Below are 16,696 nucleotides of genomic sequence, written 5' to 3'. Positions count from 1 at the left end.
CTTACCTTTACCTTAGTTAGACTAACTGTGTTCATTAATTATGTTAACATTTTTTGGAAACATAATGTGTTTCTTTAATTGGCTCATGTTTGGGAAAACATCCTCTGTACCCTGTGTCTAGTTAAATGCTGTTGAAACATTGTTGATTAAATAAATAAAAATTTAAAAAAATAAAAACTCTTGAGTGTTCGAAACGTCGACAAAGAGCACAATAATAAACGCAAGATTAAGCCGCCATAGTGGTTTTAATTATGAAATTACATTCCAAGTCGGCGGTAACGCTATGACAAATTAAAAGCTTTTATACAATCATAATCAAAATGAAAACATTAAGTTTGCTAACTCAAGCAAAATAATAAGTCACTATAATAATTTGCTTTTGGTAAGATATATTGTAATACAACACTGTTTGGTTTCCTGTCTACTTCTGCTGCGAAACAGTAATGGTTTTCGGCTTAAGAAGTCGGACAACCGTTATGCAATATTGAGACTACCTTCAGACCGAAAAGCAATAATGCGTTTCGGTCTGAAGGGTGGGGCAGCCGTTGTAACTATACTTGAGATCTTAGAACTTATATCTCAAGGTGGGTGGCGCATTTACGTTGTAGATGTCTATGGGCTCCAGTAACCACTTAACACCAGGTGGGCTGTGAGCTCGTCCACTCATCTAAGCAATAAAAAATAAAATAAAAGAGACACCAACGTGATGGTATGGGATGGGATGAACCGCCGAGACAAAATAAAATTAGATTTCTTTTTGACAGCTACGACATGGCTACGACACTTATGACTAAAAACCTTATTGTTTGGCGTATTTACACCTCAAGCAAGACATACATAAATTAAAGACATTATTTTATTCAATGTAAAATGAATGGTTCAATTCGAAATTATTCAGTGCGAAGCATTGATCTTAGTAATTAAACAGGCTGGCAGTAATAAAGGCAGTTCATTAGACTTCGGAGAAACCGTAATGATGCTGAGATACGCAGAGCTCAACTGTAACCAGTTTTACACCTATTATTATCTCTCTGTTTGCAGGGAAGCCACTAACAATGTTAAATTTTAATGCTGTTGAAGACAAAATATCAAACGCCCACGATTGTTAGTGACACTGCCTTGCTGCTGAGAACTATTTTCAAGCTTCGTTCGTAGAAGGACATCTTAGAGCTATTTATTTATTTATTGCTTAGATGGGTGGACGAGCTCACAGCCCATAGACGTCTACAACGTAAATGCGCCACCCACCTTGAGATATGAGTTCTAAAGTATAGTTACAGCGGCTGCCCCACCCTTCAAACCGAAACGCATTACTGCTTCACGGCAGAAATAGGTAGGGTGGTGGTACCTACCCGTGCGGACTCACAAGAGGTCCAACCACCAGTAAATACATATATACAAATGTATTCAAGTCGCCATTACCTATTTCTTAAATAGTATTTAGTGCTTACATTATTTAAGGCATGTATGAGTGTGGGCTTTGAATGACGATCTTAGTATAAATAAATAATCTCAATTAATGCACGCCCATAAGTTTAATTGAACAACTTGACCTAACATTGTTTTGTTGTTACAATAATTCATGTTCTAAAATATATATTTCATAGGCCTTATTTTAAAATTAGATTTATCCAATCGCAACTCATAAGTTCCAAGGTTAGTATCCTTTATTAAATCAAATCCTTTTCATTTTATCATAATAATTTATCTATAACAAAAATAAACAATAACTTAAGTATAAGAAATGATAGTGCGTGAATCAAATTCTAAAGTGTGAGACAAAAATAACAATGTGATCTTTTAACATCAGGCGAACTGTAAGCTCGAAAGCTTCTTATTAAATTATTGCAGATATATAAATATGTTAAGGACATAAAACCTTAATTTTTATCTGGAACTAACTAAATCATAAACATTTCAACTCTAGATCTTTGTACATATATCTCATTCGTAACATTATATATGAGTATAATAAGAGCATAATTATAGAAACTCGAATATCAGGACGTTCAAAGGCTTTGATTAATGTTATCTCTGTGGAAGCCGCAACATCGCTCTCTCAGGAATGTACGTGCTTTAATGATACGTTTTCACGTTACACCACGTCACGAATTTATCTTTTGTTTTTATTGGAACGAAGTTCCTTATGGGACCATGCGGAGGGGTACCCTAACCGGGGAAAAACGTCCGTAATGTAAGATTTTTAGTTACTAATGAAACCCAGCTAAGTTTCTTTCAATATAAAAACAAGTATTTGTGGAAACTACTCGTAGAACTCGTGTCGTATGCGCTTGGACGGAACTTTTCGAAACTAAATCACAATTAAATATTTCGATCATACATGAAGGCTTCTGGCAGGTTTATGTACTTCGTAACTGGAGGCCCGAAAGTATCCGTCTAACTTGAATAACAAGTTTAATAACAAGTAATGCTACTCCATGATTGTTGTAGTCTTGCTATTTAGAAGAAAATCTTAGTGGAAGTTTTTTTGGTGATAAAGAGCCTGGGAATGACACGCGAAAACCGTGGTAGATTCTGCGAAGCACTGCTCTTGCTAGGGCTAGTGTTAGCAAATTCTCTCAGGCTAAGCCCGTAAACTCACTTACCGGCCTTAACTGGAATAACTTCTTAGGCTACGAGAGATTAGGAAGAGAAAAAAAAACACCTGAGAAATTAACGATCTTAAACTTATTTTGGTGAAATTTAAAGAGAACAGAGTTTTGAGCTAGTTGAGATATTTTTGTATAAAAAAGATGTGACTTAGTTATCAAAGAAACGTCAAACGAATGAAATGAAGCTACTTTTTTCCTGTCATTGATCGATCACATAGTCTATCTGCTGGTAAGTATTATAGCTATTGGAGTCGATAGACATCATTCTACAAATGAGTTTTTAATAATATGTATGATTCGTAAGGCATCAGAAAATATTTAAGTATTCCTTGTTTTTGTGATCTGCTTACAATGCATTTATAGTCAATGCGAATTAAATCCTAGTTTCTGTGATCTGTTTACAATGCATTTATAGTCAATGCGAAATAAAATATATTTACCAATGGAAACGCTCTAGCATTAGCTAATCTGTCCGTATGTAACATGAGCTTAGACTGTAACATAGAGAAGTTCTCACAAGTTGTTTATGTTTCATTTTATGTGCCTAGAAAGAAAATTGGACAAACGCATATTATTTTATATTAATCTTTAAAAAAAGGAAAACAAACATTCGCTATAAAAACACAAAAAAAAAAGAAAACGAATTGCCAATGAAACTTTTTATGGTAAAATTTTATTGATCAACTGATTTTCGTGCGTTTCTTAAACTATTTCAGAGCGGGAAATTTATATTAATACATTTTATTAAAATTGAAATTGTTTAGTACGCTTTCTCCTCTTAACTTTTGAACCGGTCAGGTTGAAATTATATATTTCTGTTGTCAAGGGCACAATAAAGGACACATTATACCTTTTTTCAGCAAAAGTATACTACTAATGCCGTGAGTAGTTTTTTTTTATTAACGCGTGCAAAGCCTCTTGTTAAATGTAACATAAATATAATTTATTAAGAAACATGACGTAAATACAACACTCGTACCAATTTCGAGATACGAAAGGCCATTTAATGGTCCATTTTGAAAACACGAGATGGCAAACAAAACAAAAGAACCATAGTAATCAAATTGAGCTCGATAAATTCCTTAGTCATTGCAGAACAAGCATATCCTTTTAGGTTCCTACAGCGTCCAGGCCTTAACTAGAACCCACGTACGTATAAATGTCCAGTACTCGTTTTGTCCGATCCTATATAAGCTAGGCTTTGCTTTTAGCCCTGACATTGTCCAGATAGCCGTTCACCAAACCCTCGACAATGATTAAAGTTCTCAGTTTTGTCTTATTGATGATTTTCGGAGGTTGTTCATCACAAACTAATGGAAGACAAAAAAGACTTTTGTGTGAGTACAAAATTGTTTACTTGCATTTATTTGATAATCTTAAACGTAAGCCGATTGTGTTATTTCGTGCTCATATTTTAATTTGCCATTAATTAATATGCCATAGTTCTTTTCTTCTAATGATATTCAGTCGTATGACTTACATAAGTAATTAGCAATGGCAAAAACTGATTTTTAACTTTAATTATTATAAGTAACTAATTATAAAGTTAAAAATAATTAATTTTATATTCTCGCGTCGCATTTTACTATTCTTTCCCTTGTGTATGTCTGGATAAAATCGTTATCAGCGAAAAGGTTAATGTACTTAACTTTTTATCTTATTCTTATTTTAATAAATTTTCTGATTCATTAGAATACCTTGCGGAAAAACGATAACTATCCATTAAAAGATTTTTATTATTACACAAAACTCAAGGTGTAGTTTTCCAAATTTTACATACTCTGTAATTTCAGGTTTAGCTACATTACCCTATGTATATGTTATATGCCCTAAAACTCTTTTTACACCAAATGTTTCTATAAATAATTAGAAAGTGTATGTTAAAAGATTAAATGGTTAAAAGATGATTATGCTATTTTAGGTAATCGAAGGTTTTAACTTTAAACTTAACTTTAACTTTAACTTTACGACTCAATGACTTATGGAATTCAGTGATGAGCACGAGATTTCGACCTCATATCTCAAAATGTTGCGGCGGCATTCACGTCTTGGTCTCCCTGGGCTTTGTTGATAGCTTTGGGTAATGAAAAAGACGCCCAAACTTGACTCAATCGTTCTCAAAGAACCAAAAAAAATGTAAGCAGCTGTTTTTATCTCTTGGAATGTCTTGAGTTTTGTGAGTTCGCATGTGGGTACCACCACCCGGTCTATTTCTGCTGCAAAGCAATAATGCATTCTGATTTGAAGGGAGTAATAGCCGTTATACGAGTACTATACAATTGAGATTTAAAGCAGATGTTTTGGGTGGTGGTTTTAATCTAGTGATGTCTATGGACTACCTACTGTAATTATTGAAGACTAGCGACCCGCCCTCGCTTCGCTTCGGAAACATTACAACACACATGAAACCAAAAAAATAAAATAATTTTTTTTTTAATAAAAGTAGCCTATGTTCATCAGGGACAATGTCGGCTTCTAATGGAAAAAGAATTTTTCAAATCGGTCCAGTAGTTTCGGAGCCTATTCGAAACAAACAAACAAACAAATATTTCCTCTTTATAATATTAGTATAGATCAAATGGTCCGTAACCAATATTTTTAGGAAAATATTTCTTTTTGCATTGAACTATCTTTTGAGCTTAATATACTGCTTAAAAAAAATTAAGTACCTACATTGCACAAAACGCATAGTATCAACATTCGTTAAATTGATTCTCACGGAAAAACGCTAAATGATTTGTCGTGAAATGATTTAACATTATTGCATAGTTTTATGTGGCGACCCCGTTAGATTTAATGATCTTGCATACGAATAGTATTCATAAAAATTGAAGCTTTTTTTACTAAAATTAATTTTTTTATCAAAATTAATGGAGTTGCTTTATGTTTCATTACCCTATAGAAAACCAAAATGAATATTATTTTAATATAGTAATCATAAATAGTGGTTTAATTAGTAAGTTGTATATTTGTCAGCGCGCAGTCTGAAGGAGAGATCGATAATAGGTAATTGCGTAATTACTAACTGTAAGGCATATTATTAGCATGTACGGATAAGTATTACTACCCTGCCTATTTCTACCGTGGCGTAGTCAGGCGTTTCTAGAATGGCACTATGTTATACAATTGACATTTAGATCTCATGTCTCAAGGTATCTGGCGGTATTCAGGCTGTGACGTTTATGTTCCTTGATGAAGCGATGCTTGGTTCGGACACCTGATGCAATAAAAAAACTGCTTTCTAAGCATCCTCAAGATTATGAACCAAACTTCTCTTGTAGCTATAGGACAATCAGTGAAATAAAATTTAAAAAGTACCTTCCCTTAGTTCTGAGGGACCATCAACTGTTGACGTTTTTAGCAACGATTCATAATTACCATATATAATTATTGTACACAAACGATGCACATACAGGACTCTGACCTCCAGCGTACCCACACACGTACATATCTTAGACACATCCTTAGCGTAGGTAGTCCTCGTTAAATTTATTTTTAGATAGGCGCCTACTAGCTGTTTCAGCATATTATACCTACGAGACTATTTAATTGGCACTAAAAACTGCGTTTTAGTAGTTGTTGAGTAAACAGCCACATGTTTCACTGGTATTATTATTATTGTGGTGTGGTGATATCGTAAAAGCACCCGGTCACCGTCCTCGCCGAACCCGACCCATCGCTTGCGACGAAGGGCTCCATGAGTAAATTAACCGATAGACACAACCAACTGTGTTTCTCGTCGGATCTTCTCAGTGGATCGCGTTTCCGATCCGGTGGTAGATTCTACGAAACACTGCTCTTGCTAGGGCCAGTGCTAGCAAAACTCCCTGCGCTACGCTGACATAGCCGCTCAAGGCTTAGGTAGGAAAAAAAGTAAAAACAAGTGAATTCTAAATTTAATGCAAGTGAAAACGCATATTGCAATATAGACATAACTAAATCCATCATTAATTTTTGTTCATTTGACAAACCGTTTGTGGATTTCTTGTGTTTTACAGTTTACGATGAAGATGGCAATTTGGTGAAGACGTATACTAATCCATATCTACGTGACTTGGCTCTTCACGCTGACAAGCTGCCTCTCTATGGAAACTTCCTCAATCCTTTCTTCGCATTTATTCGGGTAAACATTTTTTCAACAAATTTTTGATTATCATTATAATATAGATAGGAATACGAACTAGCGGCCTATCTGTTAGCTACGTGGGTTTATAAAAATCGCACTGTATATCCCATACTTAACTTAAATCATATGAACTCGAGTCTCACCGAAACGACTTACTAGTCATTCCAGATCCAAGTCTTTAGTACTTTTTTTATTATTCTGATGTGGAAGCTCAGTAACTTTGTGAAATGTAATTGAGAAAAAATATTTGAAGTATATAAGTCGATTAGGTCAGCAGTGGTCGGTAGGCAGCAGCTTGGCCATGCCCTTGGCATTGCTGAAATCCATGGGCGACGGTAACCACTCACCACCAGGTGGGTCGTATGCTCATCTGCCTACAAGGGCAAAAAAAAAAATACGATCTGAAAACAATGATTTATCCATTCAGACAAATCGATATCTCGACGATGCAGGTAAAGAAACTATTTGAATTCGAATAATATATCACTAGAATCATTATTTATTCGTAGCTAGAATCATTATTTGTTAACTCAACTTGTTAAATATCTTAATTATATTTTAATATGACTCAAGATGAAATTAAATCTGGCTGAAACATAATCGTATTTAATCGTATTTAACTACTTTAAAAGGATTCATGAATGACGTAACGTATTACAACAATGCAATTAAGCTTCAAGTTTTTTGTTATTATTCATTAATCTCAATCATAAGATACGAGTATCTCACAAACCAATCTAGTGTTAAGCGGCTACGCAAATCCATACACGAAACAAGTTTCAGACGTAATTTAGTAAGAAATCTTAAATGTATTACGGATGTCCCATTCTTCAAACTGGAAAACATCGCTTTAGCAAAATAACAGACTAGGATAAAAAAAAAACGTGCCTATCAGAGCATTCCGAATTCTACTGCTACAACTACTTTATCAACGCATTCGAAATATATTTAGCTTTACTCTATGAGTTAAAGCTTAATCACAGTAATTCTGATAGGTTATTTCAAGAAAGCTAAATGCATAATGTTAGTAACTAGATTTCTAACTTCAGCATTCTCAAACACTTTACATATGTTTATTGGTTAGGCAAATATTTTATTTTTAAAATTTATATTGCGCAGACCTCGCATAGCAGCTCGCTGCCTGCATTTGCAATTCCTGTCTCCAACGAAATCATTCAGAAGATTGAGTATGACCCACTATATCAGCAAGAGCTTATAATTAATCTTAAAAAAGATCCAGAGATCGTCAGCAATCCAGCTTGCGAAGGAAAAAGGGCCCAAGTCCCATCGCCTTTGACATGCAATAGCTTCCTTAATTGCTGGGACGGCTGGTCTTTCGAGCAGGATTGCCCTAAGGGATTGATGTTCTCTGGAGACGGCTACTGCGATTACGCTGAAAACGTTGACTGCAATAATCGGGCCCCAAGTAAGTTAAATGATTTGTTGGCATGAGATTAGACGTAATTACCCACTTAATATCAGCTTCAGCTATGTAGGGTTTCAATATTTTAATTTACTAAATGGATAGGGCTCGTCTATCATAATATAGCCAATCTGGTTTTAAGCGATTTCCAGAGCCCATAGAAATCTTAAATGCCGTTACCTATTTTAAGATTTTATATAGGAAATGTTAAATATTCTACGTAAAGGCTTTTTTTTAATAATTATTATAATATTATAATACATTGTGTATAAATTGTATGTATATTTACGGATATATGTATGTATGTATGTGTACAAAAATGTATATGTATTTCACTGAATTGGTACACCGCGCGTAGTTCTGTAGTAGTACTGGTGGTAGGACCTCTTGAGAGTCCGCGCGGGTGGGTACCACCGCCCTGCCTATTTCTGCCGTGAAGCAGTAATGCGTTTCGGTTTGAAGGGTGGGGCAGCCGTTGTAACTTACTTGAGACCTTAGAACTTATATCTCAAGGTGGGTGGCGCATTTACGTTGTCGATGTCTATGGGCTCCAGTAACCACTTAACATCAGGTGGGCTGTGAGCTCGTCCACCCATCTAAGCAATAAAAAAATAAAAAAAGTTCGTTTTCAAATGATTCTTGTCCACCTGATGGTTGTCTGGAAGAGATCGCTCTTAGCGATAAGACCGCCAATTGTACTTTTTTGTATTTAACGTATCGCACTGTTTATTTGTTTTTTGGTGTACAATAAAGAATACTCTCTCTCTCTCTCTAAAGGCTGTATCGCCCTTCACACCGGAACTCGGATAGTGGTAGCTACTTAAAATTGCTCTTGAAAATTTCTGATGCGAACGTTTTTACAATAACCCAAAGGTTCGATAATTGGATAACTATGACGAGGACTGAAATTGTTACTTGTGTACTCAATGAGTTTTTATTTGTTGGATTTTTCTGTAAAACTAATGATTTATTTGCCCAATGATCGCTTACTTTAATTTGTTACTTTGATAAAGTTATCTTATAGTTGAAGATCTAATGATGAAGTACGTGAACTAAGCAACATGTTTTGACTTTCATATTACTCATTGTTCTTGACAAAATTGACCTAATATGTCTGGAAAATATTATTAATAATCATATATCAGCTAGCAATAATAAGACGATAAATAAATATTATTAATATAATTAATAACAAATAATTCACAATATGTACTTTCGCCTACTTAAGCTTCCGTGATAGGCACCACAATCATATTTATTTCTAATGCGAAGCAGCCATTGTTTCCCGTTTCGAAGTATATACGCTTCGCTAACAACATAGTACTAGTTGGCTCGCAAACACATCCACAGACTCAACAAAGAAAATTCAGATACGAAATTCTTAATTTAAATTTTAATTAAAGCCAATAAACAAATTCTCATGCACCGGAAATTTTAACGCTCATAAAACCATCCTGTGCAACTCGAATATGTAAAATACATAACATGTTGTGTAATGCCACTATTAGGACGGATGTCGTCAGTCTTATATAGAAATGTCAAGTTATGTAAAGTCAGTCCGGTGATCCAAAACTCCATTGCACAAGAGTTGACACGTCGTTTGACCCCCGCTGTTTGTTTATTACGTTAACTAGTGGTCCCGCAGTAGTCGAAATTCGACTATAATTAATTGAAATTATAAGTTTCAACATTATTATCGTCCTATTGTTACAGATTTCGCCAAGACTACACTATAGGCTCGTAATATTAAAGATAAACAATACTAACCTATTTTCAATTTGACTACGGACTTTAAGCAATAACAAAAGTTTGACAATACTTCAGTGCAATAAACAAAGAGTATATGTGTATGTGTCAAATACATGGTAGTGTGTGTAATGTTTTCTTTATTGATTTAATGTATCTTTTATGCATAATTTTAAAAAAATATTAGCTCTGTGCACTTTTTCTCTATATTCTCTATTAATGTGGAAAATTTACTCCTCCGTCCGCGCAATTTTCGTAAAAAGGGATATAAAGTTTTTGCTTCACGTATTATTATTACGTTAATTCCGTACAGACTATTCCATTGGCACCAAAATATATACTACTTTAGGTATATAATCAAGAGTGCAAATGCGATTTAGATATTTAAAAATATAATCAACGATCAGGAACTTCTTTTTTAATAAACAAAATGTTTACTCTTCAAACATTCAGTACTAAAGCAATTACATTATATGTGGCACTTCTCTTTAGAATTTGTAAAAGTACGTATACTGATATTAACATCATGTAAGATAATAATATCCCAGTTCTGTACCCTCGGTGGGTGCTATGTGTTTTTGTTTAAATTACTGCAATAAAAATAATAATAATACCTAGATATTTTTTAAGCAACCAATGAATTTGGACAAGACAATAGTGATAGTAGCAGCAATTGTTTTTATAAAGTGCCTACTTCGAACCATGTTCTCGAATGATATCCATAATGAAAAATAAATGATATTCAAGATTAACGCAAATATAAGTGTCACCGATATCAATCACCCTTTCAAAAATAATTCTAATGTAGTATGCCTTTATTGTTTTGTATGCCTTTACTGTTAACCTGTATGTTGACAGTTCTTTGAGCAAATAAATTCTAGATCGTAACGAAAGATCGATTTTTAAAATTCAATAATAATAACATTAATTAAACAAGCATTTGTTGGCACACGTCAGGGATGGCTGAGCGGTAGTTTCCATCATCACTCGTATTCGATTGAACTCAGTTTAGTCAATAAAACTTTTCAATAATAATTATTGAAACTCAACACACACAACTTTCACAATGACAGGGTAAACCGACAGTTTCGTTGCATATACCGACAGACCGACTGACTGACTGACTGACTGAGACGGACGGAATGACTGTCTGTCACGGAATGGCACGACTCTGTCCACGTACCGCCATTTTATACTGTGGCATTACGGAGTCTACCCTTCATTTTGTGATATTTATCAAAACAACATTTCATCATTTAAAATAATAATCAAAACCACCGTCTTAATATTACTAAAAGTCGTTATCCACGACAACTAAAAGTCGTTATCCACGACAACTAAAAGTCGTTATCCACGACAACTAAAAGTCGTTATCCACGACACATTCATTTATTTTATGGATGTACCGCTAATCATGATTAAAGAGTTACCTAGTCAGAATCCAACTCCCATTGTAGCATAGCCATCGTTATCCTTATCCCTTCGAAGATAAAACTTTAAATGGACTGCCATAATTAAATGCGCGCAGAAATTTCGTACAAATTTAGTGTGCAAAAAAATTATTGTGCAGTTAACCTTTGAAGAGTTATTTTAGTTAAAGTCACATTTGGATCTAAAAGTGAATTCTCATTAAAACTAAACCAATATAAAACAAAGTGACTAGATAGTAAAATAGAATGGAGCTCCATTCTAGCTTGCTGAATTTGACCGAAATAAACATATAAATATGGTAGTCAACTGGTGGTTGTTGTGAGTCCGCACGGGTAGGTACCACCACCCCGCCTATTTCTGTCGTGAAGCAGTATTGCGTTTCGGATTGAAGTGTGATACTTTAGAAGTATATCTCAAGGTCGGTTGTGGCATGACGTTGTAGATGTCTATGGGCTTCGGTAACCACTTAACACCAGGTAGGCTGTGAGATCCTCCATAAACGAAATAATAAAAAAAACATTGCAATTAACATAATGGATGTAACACTATGTTTAAGTCTTGATGAAGACAAGTGATTTTACAGTAAAGAGCTGCTAACAATGTAAACAGTTTTTTTTAACTGTAATATTTATTGTTGTCTTTTAAATTTTAAAAAGTCAAATAATAATTGTAACGATATCTCCAGAACTATTCATCCAGTAGATACTCCGATTGCGATTATAGCCAGTCATTAAGAAAACATTTACGTTAATACTATACAGAATGGATTTTTCACCTATTGCCGGTAACATAATAGCTACATATGCGAATAGCAAATTTTGCAAAGGCAACAGTTGCTATAGTTAGTAGTGCTATAGTAACAATTTAGATAATATATGAAGCAGTGTGCTTAGTGCGAGTTTTTAAAGTTCTCGATAGCGTAAAAGTTAACTCAAATTTGTATGGAATTGGAGCGTTTGACTACGTTTGCCGCTAGAGACGCTGTTCTGACTGCATGCAAATTTGGGTTAACTTTTACGCTATCGAGAAAGTTAAAGAACGTTAAGAAAAGTTAAGAAACACAGAGGGTGTCACAAAAAACTCTTTATTCCGGGAAAATAGATCGTTACCTTTTTCTGAACAACAAATTTAATGCTACTCAAAACGCAAGGCGCTTTCAGCATTTTATAACGGGTCCCGTTCTTGCATGACTGTTACACCATACGATTACTAAACAATTTGTATTAAACACATTTTTAAACGATATTACCATGTTAACAATGATGTTTGTGGCTCGTGTAATCGTTTAGTGACAAGTAAAGCGCGATTTACGAATACCAACCGAAATATGTAAATTTGTTAATTACGCCGAACAAAAATTTTTGCTATTTTGTTCTCTGATTTGAATTAATTTTTTCAGTTTCAATAGTGATTTTTTTAGTCAACGACCTGTGACAATTTATTTTCAGGTAAACCTCAAATACCGCAACTTCCACAACCGGAACCACAGCCCATTAAACCAGCGCAGCCGCAGATCCCACCGATTCCTCAAACAGTAGCGCCTTCGCCACCTCAACCTCCCTGTATTCAAGCATTACCACCAACGCTATTGCCCCCAGCGCCATTACCCCCTGCAAAACCTGCTCAACCACAAAGTCCGGCTACCGGACCGCCACTGCAAACTGTAGAACCGCTACCACCACAGCAACAACCAGCGCATCAACATCCTCAACCTCCGCAACCACAAGTACCACAGCCACAACCACCGCAACCACAAGTACCACAGCCACAACCTCCTCAACTTCAACCTCTCCTCGAACCCCAACCAAAGTGCGGCCAAGACTTCGAGACATTCCGAAGTCAGTTTAATTGTAACGTTTTCTTCGTTTGCGTGAATCGGCAGCCAGTGAAGTTCTACTGTCCAGCTGACCTCGCCTACAGCCAGGTTTGTGACATCCGCATTGCGATCATTTTATATGTGTTTTTTTTTTAATTAAATTCATCACGTCCATTCACTGGCGTTGCTCAATTTTACTGAAGGTTGATGAGATAATAAAACCTATTATTATGTCCTTTAATATTATAATTACTAGAGAAATGTAGTTAAAAATTTATTTATTGGCTGATTTAAAATAGTACCGATGTTTTTATTTGTAAAAATATTATTGATCTTATTTTTTTGTCTGATATTACTTGGCTGTGGCCACGTAACTTAAGGCATGATGTCGAATTCTCAATCGTATTAGATAACGACTTCAAACCGGTATGTATGACTAGTTCAAGTCAGAAGTGAGCAAAGGGCTGATACTTACCCAAGTTCATGTTACTCCCTAATGCTAGTAAAGAAGATAGAAGAATTAATAGAGTCTTTCTTTATTTAAGTAAATCTTATATCCAGAATTTATTTATTTAGTTTATTTCACTAGTGGTAGGACCTCTTCTGAGTCCGCACGGGTAGGTACCACCGCCCTGCCTATTTCTGCCGTGAAGCAGTAATGCGTTTCAGTTTGAAGGGTGGAGCAGCCATTGTGACTATACTGAGACCTGAGAACTCATATCTCAAGATCGGTAGCGGCCTTAAGTTGTAGATGTCTATAGGCTCTGGTAGCTATTGTTAAATAGGTGGGCTGTGAGCTCGTCCACCAATGTAAGCAACAAAAAAAAAAGTTCTCTGAAAAACGTTGTTGCAAATATTTTTTCTTTTCGGTTTCTTTATTTGGTTATTGATAGATTTATTCATCAACTGATTGTCGTTCCTATCGTATACGACAAATACTTAACACGAAGTTACCATGACCTCGTTCAAGTAATAGCGCAGGAAAAAAAGGGGCACTTCCAAAACGAATCATCCTTTTTTTTATGATTGAGAGATTACTGGTGGCCTGAAGGCCTTTCCAGTTTCACCCGGACAGGTGGGCGAGCAAAGGCTCAGCCAGGAGGGGTCGACGAATCATCCATTAATTCGTATAATTACATTATTTTAATTACTTTTACATTAAAGCCCTGAAGAATTATATATTTTTTATAAAACATTCCACTTCACATGAAAAGTAATCAAATTTAATGACTGCTCAAAAACAAAGAAGGACACCCACTATCTGACCTTAATTAATTTAAACGTTATTAAAAAGTGACAATGTTATTTTAGATAATGACTCATAGTGCATGCAATATTAAGTCGTCGGCCTAGAGTTCGGGGGGATGGGGTGTTTTTTTATTTTTTATTGCTTGCTCACATCCCGTATGTACAATTTAAGTAAGGTAATATGTACCTGAAACCTGTTGGCAGATCACATCTGTGGTAAAGACTTAAAAATCAAACCGCAAATCAGCTCGACTACCAACCAGGAAGGGACTTCTGTGATCTTGGGTTTTTATAGATATTTTAAAATATTTATCGCAAAAAGCATTCGAAACCCGCTGCAATGTGAAAATTATAGTGGTTTCATCGTAAATTCTACTATATAAGATTGGAACAACATTACCATTCCCATGCTTTACTTTAGTAAAATGATCGTAAATTATTATTAAATAAATATGCACATATTATGTATATGCAATTACCTTTTCCTGAGGGTCTTAGAACGGGCATTCAATATACTGTGCTCGATGCTCGCGTAGATGAGTACCCTATATAGTATACAGTATATAGTATACATAATATATACAGTTATATAGTATATATATCTCTCTTTGTCTTAAATTAAACACCTTTTTTTATTTAATAGATCTTGTCAAATTATTTTATGCCTTTTTTCCATCTACCAGTAGCAGAAGAATAATTCAATTTGATTAACATTAAAGTTTAATTTATATATTTATAAGGTTTGACCTTTTTTTTCTTTTCTTTTCTTTCCTATGCTGATAGCCTTGTGGGGCTATTTCAGCTTCTCCTTAAAGTGTAGGTGAGCTCACAGGGCTCAAAACGGGAGTCTTGCTAACGCTGGCCCTAGCAAGAGCAGTGCTTCGCAGAATCTGGACCGCAATCGCGACCCACTGAGAAAATCCGGCGAGACAGCGGGCGGTGTCTATGGGTTAATTTACTCGTCGAGCCCTTCGTCGCCAGCGATGGGTTCGGTGAGGACGGTGACCGGTGCTTGAGGTACCTAAAAGCACCGTTAATGGATCGGGAGGATCCGTAATGACGTTTTTAGGGCAGGTTTTACCATACTAGAATACTTGAACGATATTTTTTAATTTCTGTTTGATGTTAATTATGTTTTAAAGAGTACTTAAGAAATAAATCATTACTAAAGACAATTAAAATGCGTAAACAATTTATGTCAATCATTTTCAGATACTTGGAGTATGTGATTACCCAGACCGTGTGGAATGCGGCAAAGCTCTTCTGATCACAACAGCATCTACAGCTTCTCCTCAACAAACTACCACTCCACTTATTGTGTCATCCTCCCCATTGTACCCTGAACTTCCGAAACAAGAAGATTCACCTATATTTCTGTTTGAAAATTCAAACTACAATAGTCAAAGTAAGTGAATATAGGTTTTCCGTTAGCTGACGCTGATTGTCAAGCTAATGGTATTCTTATTGGTGGTAGGACCTTTTGTGAGTCCGCAAGGGTAGGTACCACCACCCCGCCTATTTCTACCGTGAAGCAGCAATGCGTTTCGGTTTGAAGGGTGGGGTAGCCGCTGTAATTATACTGAGACTTTAGAACTATATCTCAAGGTGGGTGGCGCATTTATGTTGTCGATATTTATGGGCTCCAGTAACCACTTAACACCAGGTGCGCTGTGAGATCGTCCACCCATATTAGCAATAAAAAAAAAAAAAAATGGTATAGTGTAAGCACACTGAGATTGATGCAAATTCTTTTATGTTTTAGGCTGGAGCACCACTAATATAGCGATGTCCCGTTCAGATGCTATACGCCAGGTACTGTTGAAGACGAGTCGCAAGTGACCACCTAACTTAATTAACTCTACGAAGATTCACACTATATTTAATATAAACTATTGCAATACTAACAATCAGTTGATCAAATAAAAATATCTTATCTAACTGTTTCGTTTTAATTATTATTTAAGCATAGTTTTACGATGCTCACATTATGAACCCCTAACATGGTTTTTCCTATTTAACTATTTCCTAATAATATTTACTATTTCCTAGTAATACAGGTAGGTAGGCAGCGGCTTGACTCTGCCCCTGGCATTGCTGAAGTCCATGGGCGACGGTAACCACTCACCATCAGAAGGGCCGTATGCCGTCTGCGTACAAGGGCAATAAAAAAAATTATTACAAAAGACAATTCACTGAATATTGCTGACTTTTTTCAAATCTCGTTTGTAGGTAACCATTTATTTACTCTATACGAAAACGGTTTTTTTGCAAAGTTCTGAGAATTTTTTTATTGC

General features: G+C 35.3%; 1 protein-coding gene across 1 annotated transcript; it reads left to right on the top strand.

Annotated features, from left to right (window-relative positions):
• The first annotated feature begins 3,789 nt into the window (after positions 1-3,789).
• LOC114245500 (uncharacterized) lies at positions 3,790-16,340 on the top strand. The gene is made up of 6 exons (XM_028177682.2): positions 3,790-3,949; positions 6,611-6,735; positions 7,858-8,164; positions 12,787-13,262; positions 15,615-15,807; positions 16,165-16,340. The coding sequence occupies exons 1-6, from the start codon at positions 3,865-3,867 to the stop codon at positions 16,239-16,241; spliced, it is 1,263 nt and encodes a 420-aa protein (XP_028033483.2). The 5' UTR covers positions 3,790-3,864; the 3' UTR covers positions 16,242-16,340.
• The last annotated feature ends 356 nt before the right edge of the window (positions 16,341-16,696 follow it).

This window comes from Bombyx mandarina, chromosome 15 (assembly GCF_030267445.1).
Source record: "Bombyx mandarina strain Sakado chromosome 15, ASM3026744v2".
Lineage (NCBI taxonomy): Eukaryota > Metazoa > Arthropoda > Insecta > Lepidoptera > Bombycidae > Bombyx > Bombyx mandarina.
This window is presented reverse-complemented; position numbering and strand designations above follow the sequence as displayed.

Bases quoted from the DNA above. Each gene is read 5' to 3' on its own strand.
- LOC114245500 (XM_028177682.2), top strand. From the start codon at position 3,865: ATGATTAAAGTTCTCAGTTTTGTCTTATTGATGATTTTCGGAGGTTGT. The intron at 13,263-15,614 runs GTTTGTGACATC...AATCATTTTCAG, and splicing joins CTGACCTCGCCTACAGCCAG to ATACTTGGAGTATGTGATTA. The intron at 15,808-16,164 runs GTAAGTGAATAT...TTTATGTTTTAG, and splicing joins TTCAAACTACAATAGTCAAA to GCTGGAGCACCACTAATATA.